Source organism: Hyperolius riggenbachi, chromosome 1 (genome assembly GCF_040937935.1).
Source record: "Hyperolius riggenbachi isolate aHypRig1 chromosome 1, aHypRig1.pri, whole genome shotgun sequence".
NCBI lineage: Eukaryota > Metazoa > Chordata > Amphibia > Anura > Hyperoliidae > Hyperolius > Hyperolius riggenbachi.
Genome location: NC_090646.1, coordinates 348,832,172 through 348,848,259, shown reverse-complemented (window position 1 = coordinate 348,848,259; position 16,088 = coordinate 348,832,172). Strand labels below are relative to the sequence as shown.

The 16,088-nt window shown below is 45.7% G+C and overlaps 1 protein-coding gene across 1 annotated transcript in view; it reads right to left on the bottom strand.

Annotated features, from left to right (window-relative positions):
* GNA11 (G protein subunit alpha 11) overlaps window positions 1-15,356 on the bottom strand; it is an 86,949-nt gene extending 71,593 nt beyond the window's left edge. The window contains exon 1 of the mRNA XM_068271255.1: window positions 14,980-15,356. Within this exon, the coding sequence (XP_068127356.1) occupies window positions 14,980-15,115 (136 nt within the window). The 5' untranslated portion in view covers window positions 15,116-15,356. The remainder of the gene's footprint in view (window positions 1-14,979) is intronic.
* Window positions 15,357-16,088: the final 732 nt, after the last annotated feature.

The following is a 16,088-nucleotide window of genomic DNA, read 5'->3' as shown; positions in this document are numbered from 1 at the left end:
CGGGAAAATGGACGGAGCCATGTATCGTGAAATCCTGAACGACAACCTCCTTCCCTGTGCCAGGAAACTGAAAATGGGTCATGGATGGGTGTTCCAGCACGACAATGACCCAAAACATACAGCAAAGGCAACAAAGGAGTGGCTCAAGAAGAAGCACATTAAGGTCATGGAGTGGCCTAGTCAGTCTCCGGACCTTAATCCAATAGAAAACCTATGGAGGGAGCTCAAGCTCAGAGTTGCAAAGGGACAGCCTCGAAACCTTAGGGATTTAGAGATGATCTGCAAAGAGGAGTGGACCAACATTCCTCCTAAAATGTGTGCAAACTTGGTCATCAATTACAAGAAACATTTGACCTCTGTGCTTGCAAACAAGGGTTTTTCCACTAAGTATTAAGTCTTATTGTTAGAGGGTTCAAAAACTTATTTCACTCAATGAAATGCAAATCAGTTGCTATCTTTTATTTAAGGTTATTTTTTCGATTTTCCTTTTGATGTGCTATCTGCCACTGTTAAAATAAACCTACCATTGTAATGATACTGTTCTGAGACTTTTCATTTCTTTGTCATTGGACAAACTTACAAAATCAGTGAGGAGTCAAATAATTATTTCCTCCACTGTATGTATGTATGTATGTATGTATGTATGTATGTATGTATGTATGTATGTATGTATGTATGTATGTATGTAGAGTCGGAGCAGGGGCAATTTTGGGTACCCGGAGTCGGAGTCGTGGTTTCATTAACTGAGGAGTCAGAGTTGGAAGATTTTTGTACCGACTCCACAGGTAGGTAGGTAGGTAGGTAGGTAGGTATGTATGTATCTATCGTGTAGAGCAGGGGTGCACAATAGGTCGACTGCAATCTACAGTTAGATCGCGACCGCCTATTAGGTAGATCGCGGCCATGTAAAATTTTGCGGCCGGCAGCTGTCAGAATCTGCTGCCAGCCGCTGGCCAATCGGAAGAGGCGCAGGGGAGAGGGGCAGTACAGCGCTAGAGGAGGGCACTGCCTCGACGTCATAGCTGGGGGCGGTGCTGGGCACAATGCGTCAATGCACGCTGCCCACTTCGCTCGCTGGACTCAGGAGGCATTCGCAGCGCAGCTGATGGAGGGGAGACCAGGAGGAGCCCCAGACACCGCCGCTGGAACTGGAGGGAGGTGAGTGGCCCCTACTCCTACCTACTCCATACCTGGCTAACTATACTGAAGGTCCCTGCACCTAACTACACTATACCTGGCTAACTATACTAAAGGTCCCTGCACCTAACTACACTATACCTGGCTAACTATACTAAAGGTCCCTGCACCTAACTACACCTGGCTAACTATACTGAAGGTCCCTGTACCTAACTACACTATACCTGGGTAACTACACTGAAGGTCCCTGTACCTAACTACACTATACCTGGATAACTACACTATACCTGGCTAACTACACTATACCTGGCTAACTATAAATGAAGGCACCCACACCTACCTACACTATACCTGGCTAACTATACTGAAGGCACCCACACCTACCTACACTATACCTGGCTAACTATACTGAAGGCACCCACACCTACCTACACTATACCTGGCTAACTATACTGAAGGCACCCACACCTACCTACACTATACCTGGCTAACTATACTGAAGGCACCCACACCTAACTACCCCATACCTGGCTAACTATAATGAAGGTCCCTGCACCTAACTACACTATACCTGGCTAACTATACTGAAGGTCCCTGCACCTAACTACACTATACCTGGCTAACTATACTGAAGGTCCCTGCACCTAACTACACTATACCTGGCTAACTACACTTTACCTGGCTAACTATACTGAAGGTCCCTGCACCTAACTACACTATACCTGGCTAACTATACTGAAGGCACCCACACCTACCTACACTATACCTGGCTAACTGTACTGAAGGCACCCACACCTACCTACACTATACCTGGCTAACTATACTGAAGGCACCCACACCTACCTACACTATACCTGGCTAACTATACTGAAGGCACCCACACCTACCTACACTATACCTGGCTAACTATACTGAAGGCACCCACACCTAACTACCCCATACCTGGCTAACTATACTGAAGGTCCCTGCGCCTAACTACACTATACCTGGCTAACTACACTATACCTGGCTACCTATACTGAAGGTCCCTGCACCTAACTACACTATACCTGGCTAACTATACTGAAGGTCCCTGCACCTAACTACACTATACCTGGCTAACTATACTGAAGGCCCCTACACCTAACTACACTATACCTGGCTACCTATACTGAAGGTCCCTGCACCTAACTACACTATACCTGGCTAACTATACTGAAGGTCCCTGCACCTAACTACACCAAACATGGCTACCTATACTGAAGGTCCCTAAACCTAACTACACTATACCTGGCTACCTATACTGAAGGTCCCTGCACCTAACTACACTATACCTGGCTAACTATACTGAAGGTCCCTGCACCTAACTACACTATACCTGGCTAACTACACTATACATGGCTAACTATACTGAAGGCACCCACACCTAACTACACTATACCTGGCTAACTATACTGAAGGCCCCTACACCTAACTACACTATACCTGGCTAACTATACTGAAGGTCCCTACACCTAACTACACTATACCTGGCTAACTATACTGAAGGTCCCTACACCTAACTACACTATACCTGGCTACCTATACTGAAGGTCCCTGCACCTAACTACACTATACCTGGCTAACTATACTGAAGGTCCCTGCACCTAACTACACTATACCTGGCTAACTATAATGAAGGCACCCACACCTAACTACACTATACCTGGCTAACTACACTATACATGGCTAACTATACTGAAGGCACCCACACCTAACTATAATGGAGGCACCCACACCTAACTACACTATACCTGGCTAACTATACTGAAGGCCCCTACACCTAACTACACTATACCTGGCTACCTATAATGAAGGCACCCACACCTAACTACACTATACCTGGCTACCTATAATGAAGGCACCCACACCTAACTACACTATACCTGGCTAACTACACTATACATGGCTAACTATACTGAAGGCACCCACACCTAACTACACTATACCTGGCTAACTATACTGAAGGCACCTACACCTAACTATAATGGAGGCACCCACACCTAACTACACTATACCTGGCTAACTATACTGAAGGTCCCTGCACCTAACTACACTATACCTGGCTACCTATAATGAAGGCACCCACACCTAACTACACTATACCTGGCTAACTATACTGAAGGCACCCACACCTAACTACACTATACCTGGCTAACTATACTGAAGGCACCTACACCTAACTATAATGAAGGCACCTACACCTAACTATAATGGAGGCACCCACACCTAACTACACTATACCTGGCTAACTATACTGAAGGCCCCTACACCTAACTACACTATACCTGGCTAACTATACTGAAGGTCCCTACACCTAACTACACTATACCTGGCTACCTATACTGAAGGTCCCTGCACCTAACTACACTATACCTGGCTAACTATACTGAAGGCCCCTATACCTATCTACCTATACTGAAGACACGTATACCTGCTACCTAAATGTTGGTAGATCTCCTGGACTCTGCAAATTTTAAAGTAGCTCACGAACCGAAAAAGTGTGGGCACCCCTGGTGTAGAGTATGTATCGTTTAGGAGGTAGCCAATTAAGTTATCTGTAGGTTTTGGGATGTGGAAAGAAACCGGAATACCTGGAAGAAAACCCATTTAGGCTCAGGGAGAACATACAAACACTGTGCAGATAGTGCCCTGGCTGGGGTTCAAACCGGGGACCCAGTGCTGCAAGGAAAGAGTGCTAACCACTAAGCCACCGTGCAGCCCATCAATCCTTCACACTAGAGCTGATCAATGAGATGCAGGATTATGCAAATTTATGGAGCCTGAAAATGAACCAAATAAATTCTAACTGTAGTATTAAACTTAGTCATTTACAACATACATGCATGTTGGATTATTATGGCTCTGTACAAATTAACAAACTGACACATCATTGCATTCCAGCGGTTCTGGAGGTGTGTTTAGCTTCTAAGGGCCTGTTTCCACTACACGCAGAATGGATGCAGAAAAACTGACTCCAATGAATGCTTATGGGCCTGTTTCCACAAAACGCAATTTTTCTGATGCAGATTTTCCCATAGGCATTCATTGGAGTCAGTTTTTCTGCATCCAATCTGCGTGTAGTGGAAACCGGCCCTAAGGGTAACAATGGTTAATTTGCCTATATTCAGCAGTGATGCACTGGGAGACATCTCAAGCTCACTCCAACCTGAATGATCGCAAATTCTGTCTGTTTTAAGAAAGCAAACTTTTGTTTTTCTCAACATACATACAAAATTGCATCTTTTTGTAATGATTGTGGAATTCTCTCAGTGATCAGCGCACAGGACGTGCGCTGACACTGCGGAAATCCTCCACAAGCGTATAATTTGAGGGAACGCAGCAAAAGGTGCAACGCACCTGTAGAGGAAGATTCCTGTCGACAGGTGGAGCTGTGGAGTGCAGAGGAACAGCTCCTCTGCCCTGCCACAGACGCCAGACAGGAATTGTACGAAGGGAAGAAACGCAGGGCAAGATAGCCCTGAAAGAGAGAGATCAGAGGGTATGTGTGTCCACCAATCTAGTCGCCACCCTGCGACGATGAACACACAACCATGAAGATAAAGTGAGAAGGCAATCGCCAGAGATGGCGATTGCTAACAGCGACACAAGACCGAATAAGCACAGATGAGGAATGTATGCATGTCCACCAATCTAGCCGCCAACCCGCGACGGTGGACACACAACAGAGGAAACCAAGTGAGAACGCAATCGCAAGGGAAGTGATTGCGAATGAGGATGAGCACAGGGACAGAATGTATGTGCACCAATCTAGACGCCAATCTGCGACGGTGCACACACAACAGCAGAAACAAAGTAGGAACGCAATCGCGAGAGAGGCGATTGCCAGAGGTGACACAAGGCTAAAGCAAGACAGGGGACGAGAGTAGCAAAGGCACAGCAATACATACAATGAGAAGATAAGGAAAACAACAAACGCTAACTAAACGCGAACACCGCACTCATTCGCAACAGCGAACGCGTTTACCGCGCGGTCTCCGCGTGTTAAGCACAACAGAGACAAGCACGCCTAACTAACCCGCGCCACCCAAACATAAAACAGAACGCGAGCGCTTGCTTAACGGTTACCTCACCGAGGCTACAGCAAGCGTTCGTCTCAGACAAGACAGACAGATGAACGGGAAACAGGATAGGAAAGATCCACTGCTCTTTCCGCCAGAGCGAGTGCGATCCAAGTATCGAAACAGGGTGATGAGATAGCTGGTAGCAACCGCTGCTCCAGCTATACTCCAAGAAGCAGATCAGAAGGATCCACAGCCGCTACCGCTAGTGCGATCTGAGCAAGACAAACAGAGGAGATAGCTGGTAGCAACCGCTGCTCCAGCTATACTCCAAGACAGACAGAACGATTTCCTGACGACCACCGTTGGCGACAGGACATTCGCAACAGAGAGGCAATACAGACAAAACAGATAAGCAGGCTAACTGCACTAGAGAAGCTGCCTAGTGCAGTCCCCAGAATGACTCTAACTAAACAATCCAACAGGAAGGCTGACACTCCAGGAGTGATTTAACAAACTGTTATGACGAGCGAAGTACTGAATTACACTTTTAATCTATCATTTGATTCGCATCAAGATTTTTTTTTATTTCTTTGAAAGGGAGTTTTGTTTAATATGAATTTTATCGAATCAAAAGTACAAAATCAGTTATTAAAAAATTAAATTAAAAAAAAAAAAATATTGTATTGCGGTTATCAGAATTTAAAGGCCTATATTACAAAAATTGTAGATTTTAAAATACATGCATATACACAGATGCAGAATACATTTACGGTAGATATTAATCGGACAGCTCTAAATTGCTTCACAACAAGTTTTGAACTAGGATGAGCTAAGCTCCGTTGCACATCCACGGCGTCGTTAAAGTTACCTGCTATTTTGCATCTGCGCCTCCCACTGCCATGACACCACCGTTCGGTCCGGGGGAATAGCCAGCACAGACTAGAAGCCAGCAGGGGCATGGGGCTCCCCATTTTTTAACAATAGGATCAGCTTCCTGAATCGAGCAGAGGCATAGGAAACGTAGCGAACAAGTAGGTTTTCTACGCAAGTGGGAAAGAGCCCTAATCCACAAAAAAAAAAAAAAAAAAAAAAAAAAAGGGATTCAAACGTTTCAGGGCCAAGGAGGACTGATGGGTATAATATCGGTAGTAGTATTTCCAAACAGGGCCGGGCCGAGGCAGAGGCTGGAGAGGCTCCAGCCTCAGTGCGCAGTGTAGGAGGGGGCGCACAATTCATTCAGTTGTCATTCCCAATTGTGTTTGAAGCAGAAAGAAATAAAAAAAAAGGGGATACATGGCAGTGACTGCAAGTCAGATAACTAGAGATTAAGGTATTGGGGAGGTTGGGGGCCCTGGGGCGCCTCTTAGTCTAGTAGCAATCAGTGTGTGACGGCTGGGGCGGAGGGATGGAGGGGTGCACTTTGGTGTCTCAGCCTTGGGTGCTGAAGGACCTTGTCCCAGCTCTGTTTTCAAATTCCAACAATACTGTATAACACCAACCATGTATCTAACATTAGTAAAATATCATAAAAGACACACAAAAAAACAAAAAAAACACAATGACAAAGAAGAGTAAGCAATATTTAGGAAACCAGAAGTGAGAAAAAAGGTTAGCATTACCAGTGCCGAGTTCCTATTCACACAATCTCCTGTTCCTGCTGTTGGAACTAGATCTCTGTGTAAAGTATCTTATGAATACATTCACCAAACAAGTACGCAAATCAAGTATTCTGAATCCACGTTTGTTACAGGTATGGGATACATCCTTTTAAAGTTCACTATAATTGCCAAGCAATAAGCATTTAAAAAAAAAAAAAAAAATTATGAATAAATGTGTGCATTTTAAGTTTCCTTTTAAAATGTAGCTATTTCAAAATCCTATGAATACATTATACATACTGCCTTATGATGCAATGATCAATGAAATGTGAATTATTGCAGTTGGCATGCAAATTTAAGGCAAACATTCAGCTCGTAATGAGGCATATCACATGTCCTTACTGATATGCGATTGGCCCAATTTGAATCATAATTCTATGGAAGCTGGAATTATTCGCATCTCACAATCTCCACTTATACTTTCATGTTCTGAAAAACACGAGAGCAGGAGAGAGCACTCAGGTAACTGGATGTAAAAATCCGCCGGAAAGGACTCACCTTGTGTGGTAGCTGGTGGACCTGTACAGGAACAACCAGCATGTAAGCATTCATCCCACTAGCAGGTGACAGGGCGTGGCAGGCACGATCAGAGGTTCCCTCCAAGGGGCAATGTGGTGAGGTCAGCTAGCTCCTCCACAGTGTGCAACTAGGAACCGTGTGAGCATGTGCAGACAGACAGGTGAGCGTGGGTGCTGGGAGACTTGCACTGCTAGTGGCAAACAAATGGGCCTTGTGCCCTTCTATACTGTGTTACTGTACTTGCAGCTTGCAGATAGTCAGGCATGCCAGGGAGGTGAGGAGGAGTTGTAAATTGCTAGTGGTAGTGCATGTTAGTATGAAACAACAGCATCCATCGTTTAATGTAAAGCAATTACTCTATCCACTTGCCGATCTAACTAAAGTGGCTCCCTTGTTCCTTCAGGACAACATATGGCGTCATGTCACTAGAGGCGAGATTTGCAGGGAATGAGTGCGTTCCCGGTATTGTAAACAGCGGGGCACAGCGAACAGCCTGCCAGCCATCGATCGGAGCTGGCAGGCTGTTCTTTACATTTTTAACCGATGTAAACATTCATATAGCGCTGCGATCTTGCGCAGCGCTGTGCAAAGTAAATCCTTGTGACTTAAAAGTCCCACAGAGGGGCTTCACAATCTAATTCCTGCCATAGCCAGATGTTTATGTAAGATATATGTAGTGTGTGTAACTTAGTCTAGGGATAATAAAAAAAGTCTTTATTTAAAAAAAAAAAAAAAAAAAAAAAAAAAATACATCTTTTTACTTAATACAAAAACCCTAAAAACTGACAATCACAGCAGCAATCAAATACCGCCACAAGAAAGCTCTATTAGTGAGAAGAAAAGGGGGGTAAAATTCATTTGATTGCCAAGTTGTATGACTGAGCAATAAACCGTTACATTTGCAAAGTGCTGAATTGTAAAAAAAAAAAATGGCCTGGTCACTAGGAGAGTATAAACCTCAGGTCCTCAAGAGGTTATTCCGAGTTGCAACGCGTTTCAGGAACTCCTGCTCCTTTCATAAGGTCTTTGGCAGGATTAGTGGTCATTGGTATCAAAGCTCCGTACACAAACTAAACTCAGCAGATGCAGCTGGTCTGGTGTGTGTACAGCCGTCTTGACATGCTACTGAACGACCTGCATAATCTTGGCTGAGAGCACTGTTCCCCTCCTTAGTCCACCCGCCAAGTAAGGACATTGTCCTTCCTCTCCCTTCATAGTAAGAATGACATTTCACTGAGCCATTGTCAAGCAACACGTCCATACAGCACTTAATTCCAACATGTCACCCAACAGATAAAGTCTCAATCCCTGCAAGCGACAGCTATTTGTGTGTATGTACCAGGGCTGTAAAGTAGGAGGTTTCATAAACTGAGGCACCGGATGATTTTTGTACCAACGCCACAGGCCTGGTATGTATGCACTTTAATGAACAACTTTTTCTGGTTAGAGCTAAAAAAACTTCAGCCCATTGCCTCGTGTTGTCAGAAACTGTGCCTCTTGCTCATAGCAGCTAGTCATATTTTAGGTTTCATTTGCAAATCGGCACAGCAAAATAGCAGTTGAAAGGAGGAGAAACATTTAAAGGGAACCTTAACGCTAAAAAAAAAAAAAAAAAAAAAAAAATGTTACTTACCTGGGGCATCTACCAGCTCCCTTGCAGCCATCCTGTGCCCTCGCAGTCACTCATGGCTCCTCAGGTCCCCCGCTGCCAGCTAGTTTGTTTTTGCCGACTGGGAGTCGGCCTGCCGCCATGCGTACGTTTTTACGCATTCCCACTGGTGCAGGAAGCTATTGCAGACATCAACAAGTACATTTTTACGCGTTACGGGAGTAATGCATAACATTTTACGCATTACTTCCGTAACGCGTAAAAATGTACTTGTTGATGTCTGCAATAGCTTCATGCACCAGCGGGAATGCGTAGAAATGTACGCATGGCGGCAGGCCGACTCCCAGTCAGCAAAAAACGAAACTAGCTGGCAGCGGGGGACCAGAGGAGCCATGAGTGACTGCGAGGGCACAGGATGGCTGCAAGGGGGCTGGTAGATGCCCCAGGTAAGTAAAACTAAGAGGGGGGGGGGGGGGGAAGTCAGTGCGTCTTATGGTTCGAATATAACATTTTGAACTTGCACCAGCTTTCCCCCAACCCCCCCCCCCCCCCGGCAATACTATTACTTTCGCGTCCACCCCTGCCCCCTCCTGTAACATTTACCCGATGCAGGGCTTCTTGTGCAGCGGCTGGCAATGCACAGACAGCCTGGCCGGAAGTATGATAGAAAGCTGCCAGGGAGCCAGGTGACCCAGTCTGCCTCAAGCTGCACATCGCTTCCTGGGAACAGCGACGAGGATGGCCACAGGAGGACTCCAGTCATTTTAGAGAGGGAGCCTGGTTGTCTATAAGAAATCCAGCATGGAGCCGCATGACCCCATCTGCCTCAAAGCTGTTCCCCGCTTCCCAGCAACAGCGATGAGGACGGCCACACAAGGACTCCGAGCGTTTGGTAGAGGGAGCCTGGGTGGTCCTTATAGAGCCGTCTAGGAGCCACGTGACCGCGTCTGCCTCAAGCTGTGCCTCGCTTCCTGGCAACAGCTACGGGGAAAGTGTTTTGGGAGAGTGAGCCTGGGTGGTCTGGCTCTGCTCTGGTATTGCGGGTGCAGCAGTTTTCGATCCCCTGACAGGCTCCCAAGTGGTGTGGCAGTCCCGGAAAGCAAAAGATACACAATGGCTCACAGAACTTTGCTCCTCTGAGCACCGGGAGGTGGAAACAGGAGATTGAGCCTGGCTGGAAGGAGGACAGAGGAAGTCTGCCAGGGAGCCAGGCATGATGGGAGATGAGGAGGCGTGCAATCCCCTGCTGGCTTCTCAGATCACAGACTTCCTGTGTAGTCAGCAAACCTCAAAAGACATATTTTATTAGTTTCTGCGTAATCGCAGGAACTGCCCAGTAGGGACTGCCCATTTCTGAGCGGGTAAGTGAGAGCTTGAAGCCGACAAGAGGGTATTGCCAGCAGTAGGCTTTCTGAACGTGCATGTAGTTAGGGTTTCTCCATCTTTCCTAATGTTTAAATCCAAAAAAGAAATTGACTCCTGGCTACAAGAAAAAGTAACAAAAATATTACGATCATTCCAATTAAGGGCAGTCACAAAATGGATTAATTCATCCTTAGTGCCCTTCCAAAGCATCAAAATGTCGTCCACAACGTAGCCAGAGGGCGACATGCTCACAATAGCCACGCATGGACCTCACCACCTCCTGCTCCCAATATCCCATGTGAAGGCATGCGTAGGCAGGAGAGCACGCCGCCCCCATGGCCACTCCCCTCTTCTGTCTGTATGTGGTACCTGAAAATTCAAAAAAGTGGTTTTCTAAAATCAACCTCATACAATCTGAAATAAAATCCGACTGTCCCACATGATCACAAAAATAAATATTCAAAAAAAATGTTCTAAGGCCTCTAGGCCCTTGTCATTGGGTATAGATGTGAATAATGCCTCCACATCCAATCCCACTAGCCACCAGTCCCTTGCCACATGCACTCCCTCAATGCCAGCCAGTGCATCCCTGGTATCCATAACAAATGACGGCAGACCCTTCACAATATCTTTGATTTTCAAATCCACAAATCCAGCTAGTCTCTCAAGGAGACCACTGTTTCCTGAAATAATGGGGCGTCCCAGGGGGCACACTAAATTTTTATGGGTCTTTGGCAAAAAATAGAAAGTTGGAATGGTATACTCCTTAATTTGCAAATACTTTAATTCTCTCTCCAAAATGTGACCCTCAAGGAATCCCCACTGCAATTTACGATTAATTTTCTCAAAGCCGGGAAAGGGTTAACTCTAACCCTCTCATATGTAGAATCATCCCCCAGAAGTCGTAATGCCTCTCTTTCATAGTTTTCTTTAGACAAAACAACAACATTGCCCCCCCCCCCCCCCTTGTCACTACGTTTAATTATGATATCTGGAATAGATTGAAGTTCTTTCAGGGCCTTTCTTTCATCCTTAGTTAGATTATCTCTCCCCTTCTTCCTCCAGTCCAAACGTCTCAGATCCTCACTAACCCAACTCCATAAACATAGAAACATATTTATGTAGATACCAACTTTCGTTGAAGCAATCCTGCATCTAGCGTATCAGCATGTACATGCGCACACAGTATCATTGCGCTGTAATTGGTTTTTAACCTCACATATGTTTTGCATGACCCAGCCCCGTTTGAGGATAAGAAGGGGTGGTCATGCGGACAGTACGTCAAGTCTGAGGAAGTCTATTGGACGAAACGCGTCACGTGTCTGTGACGTCCGCTTATGGGCGGAGCTGGTCCCCCGTGCCTCCATGCTCTTCCTCTCGCTTCTCATACCGCCGTCCCCCGCAACTCTTCAGGGAGATTCTGGACTACAGGGCAACCACGCTTTAATCATCTCAGCTGGGCAGAAGCAGCCGCCGGTCTGGATGTGTCCAGTCGTGAGTTATGAAATTGAACATTAATCTATATGCTGCAACGCAATTGTTTAACTGTCCATGCCAGCGCTGATGAATGATCTTGCCCATTTTCCCTGCGGTGATTGGTTTGAGAGGTTTGACATAGGAGTATAGTGTCAGTAATGAGCATGTATATGTAATCCTTACATAGAGGCGTGCAAATATGCGGAAGCACACGGGGTTGACTTACACTGGCCATATTGCTTGGATGTCACAATTTGTCATCATCATTGAAGCCTGGACCTGAAGATTAATAAGATTGCAATCTACTCTATTGCTGTGGCTCTTTTTTGATAGGAGTGCACTTCAGAGTTTCACACTTTTTTGCAAAGCTTGGCCATATGCTGGTGATGAAACGTAGCTGGTTTTATGGGGGGTTTTTATGAGTGTTTTGTTTACTGTTTGTGTGTTTTTGATACTGATATGTACAATAAATTAATACAATTAAAGGGACTCCGAGCTCAGAGTAAAAATAAAATTTGAACTTACCCGGGGCTTTCTCCATCCCAGCCCTGGTCGGGACGTCCCACGCCGGCCTCCTGGCTCTTCTCCCGGTGGCTGTCCGCATAGCGCGGACAGGCCGGTCCCCCGGGCGACACTGGCGAGTGTCGGGCCTTCTCCTACCGTATACGTCACGAATGACGTCACACGCCGGCCGCCGCGCGTCATGACGGCGGCCGGCGTGACAGCACGGCGCATGTGCGATTAAACCGTGCATGCGCCGTGCTGTCACGCCAGCCGCCGGCGTGTGACGTCATTCATGACGTATACGGAAGGAGAAGGCCCGACACTCGCCAGTGTCGCCCGGGGGACCGGCCTGTCCGCGCTATGCGGACAGCCGCCGGGAGAAGAGCCAGGAGGCCGGCGTGAGACGTCCCGACCAGGGCTGGGATGGAGAAAGCCCCGGGTAAGTTCAAATTTTATTTTTACTCTGAGCTCGGAGTCACTTTAATCTAATCCAATTAATAACAATCAGGAATTAGTTCTGGCTCCCTTAAACCCCTTTTTTTAAATTGATTGCACTATTAATAAGGTGAGACGGAGAGATAGATTTTGAAGTTGATATCTCGTACTTTATTTGAATTGCAGGTATTATTAACCTATACTTATGTTACAATACATCGAGTAGCAGGTTATAGATAACTAGAGATAACCAATGAGATACTAATTTTTCCAGCATACACTGAATATAAAAATTGTATGGAATGTAGAACTAGGCCATCCCAAATGAACAGAAAGAGCATCTCACTGGGCCAAGCTGCATACAGTTTGCACCTCATTGACAATCTTTTTAGATAACATATGTGAGGGTGTGAAAAAACAAAATTATGATAGATATAGGAGCTGAAGAGGATCCTGCTCTATAGTGCAGGTTATAGGTCATATGATATCGTGTGCTGGGTTCTTAAATGACTACATCCAGCACACTAGTGCAGTATCCTCTTCTCCTCCTGCATCAAGTTTACATGGGTTTCTTTATTTCTGCCATCTATTGAAGTGGTAAATAGATTGCAAATAATTCTGTCTTGCATTCAACTTTCAGGCAAATTGTATGCAGCTTATAACTGGCCAGTTAATTGCATTTCTGGTGCATCTGATGGTTCTCAATCTGCATAAAATATCCAGGAAATATTCATGCCAGCCAGAATTGTTTGCAACTCATTGAACACCTTTACTTACATACTGGTACTGTTTAATGCTGGGAATACACGGTACGTTTTTGAGCCATTTAGATGGCTCGATTGATAATTTCCAACATGTCCGATCTCCCGCCCGATCGATTCCGTGCTCTATTTTGCACGGGGAACAATGGGAACAGATAAGAAAAAAAACTAATGGAAGATAAGAGAATCAGGCGCGAAATTGAGCGGGGAATCGATTGGGCGGGAGAATCGAGCCTCAAAAACATACCGTGTATTCCCAGCATAAAAGAGCATATTCTCACCAGCCACCAAAATCATTGAACTACCAACTGTATTGTGAATGTAATACATAGATGGAAATAAGATAGCACTTTCAAGAAGACTGGGTGGAACGTTTTAGTGGGAACAGCAACCTCTCAAACTTAGGTTATGGTAAACTACAGCCACACAAATCAGCCAATCATTTCTCTTTGAGCTGTAGATGGTGCTGAGATTGGAGAACTGTTCCCTATGAGGTTTCCTGCTGGGTCCCCTAAAGTAGACTAGCGCCCAACGGGTTTTGAAAGAATTTAAGGGAACTAGGTAATACAAAAGAAAAGTGGGAATAGGAAAGCAGACAATGTGGGTGTCACATAGCAGGAGCAAAGGAGAACTTGAAGGATGAGGATTATACATTTATATAGTGCCAGCATTTTTCCATGGCTCTGTACAGCAGAATACAAGGTATAAAAATAAAATATAAACAAAACAAAGAGTTCCATTTGAGTCAAACATCCAAAGGCCAGCGTGAGTGTACAGTGTAGTGTCCACTCCAATGGTCTGTTGTGTTTCTACCATAGGCAATATGGCAAACGCACCCGCTCTCCAGGAAAAATCACGGACAGCACAAGAATGCGTTCCGCTTACCACAAAATATCCAATGGATCACTTGCAGACTGACAAGTGTGAATAGGATGCATCGACTTCACATGCAGTAAAAATTGACCAAAAAAGGGGTTTTCCACTATAGTGAGAACTAAGGGTAACAAAATGCAGGACAACCTGACCAGGGGAGTCAGAATCAGTAAAGGAATGAGTGAAAAAGTCAAGCTTGGAGAAAGAATAAGCAGCACATTATATTAGTCTGCAAAACTTCCCAGCATAAATATCATGATCTTAATGTGCATATTTGCATACCCAATTTACAAAGCCCTTTTTCACTCAAAAATAAATTTGAATATTAAACACATTCCAGGATATGACGTTCATAAATATATTATTCTGGTCCTTTGTTACTATTACCACTAACCCCAAATACCCCATAAATGGACAGAAAAATGGATGCAAGGAAAACTGGAGAAAATGGAAGTTGCCCACGGGATTCTGATATAGCGGTGACATTTGACAGACGGGCATCTAGTCCATTTTCACGAACATCCTGGATCTGCCACCAATGGGACCCTTATACGTGTGAAGAAGGAACCGGTCCCCAGCCCACAGCGCCCTCCATTTACCTAGCAGCAGAAGCTTCAGCTCTCGGCGGGAGTCCTTCTTGTCCTTTTTCAGTTGCTTTTCAATCTCGGCATTAATCCTCTTGGACTCCTTCACCTCCTCACTCAGACAGCAGGCCATCATGGAGTCAAGTGTCATCCCTTCCCCCCGGCACCGTGGCCCGCACCGGGGGAATAACCCTCCCGGGGGGAGACACTCACTCACCGGCCTGGTCTCCGAACCTGCTCACAGGACGCCGAGCATCCAGCCAAAGATGCACAAGGAGGGAAGGGGCGGACACTAGAATCTCCCCTCCCTACCTTGCCGTACCCGGGATTTCCGCTTCTTCAGCCCTCGGAACCGTCACAACCTAACCTGACAGCTACAAAACAAGCTGCTACTGACTTGTCAACGAACCAATCAACAATTCTCAAACCACGCAACATCGGATTGGGCGGAACTTCGCGTACGTCAGGATTGGGTGCCTTCTTCCGTTGAAGTCGAGGTTGGGCGCAAAGCTCTATGGGTAATTGTGAGAAGGGTGGTGTACTAGAAGAGTTGCCATAGAGACCAGTACCTATAACAGGCCCAGTAGCTTATATAAACCATTATTGCATTGTATCTCTATCCCTTGCTATCTCTGCTAATACGATTATCGTCACCGCTACAGAATACGGAATACCTAGAATCACTGAGGGAGTATAAGGGAGCTAAAAGTGACCCAAAAGCCCTCTTACTAAATGCTAAATACATAGAAAGGAAATTAATCTTTACCCTCTCCGCTATAGTAACTGTAAGCTAGCTACCTAGAAAGGCACCCATATCTTGCCAGCTTCACTCTGTTCACACTAAGGGCGCTTTCAGGATTTTTTAAGCGCTGGCGATTTTGAAAATCGCACTAAAAGCGCTTGTGCAATGATTCCCTATGAGAGTGTTCACATCTGAGCGGTAGGTGATTTACCTATAATGGCAGGTATAGCATACCTCCCAACTTTTGAAGATGTGAAAGAGGGACACTTAAGCCACGCCCCCTGTGCGGCCTTAAGCCACACCCCTGCTTTTGCAAGAAGGTAACAATGGGAGTGAGTGTACGGTGGAGGGTGCCAGTGGGTGGGAGAGGGTGACACTGGGT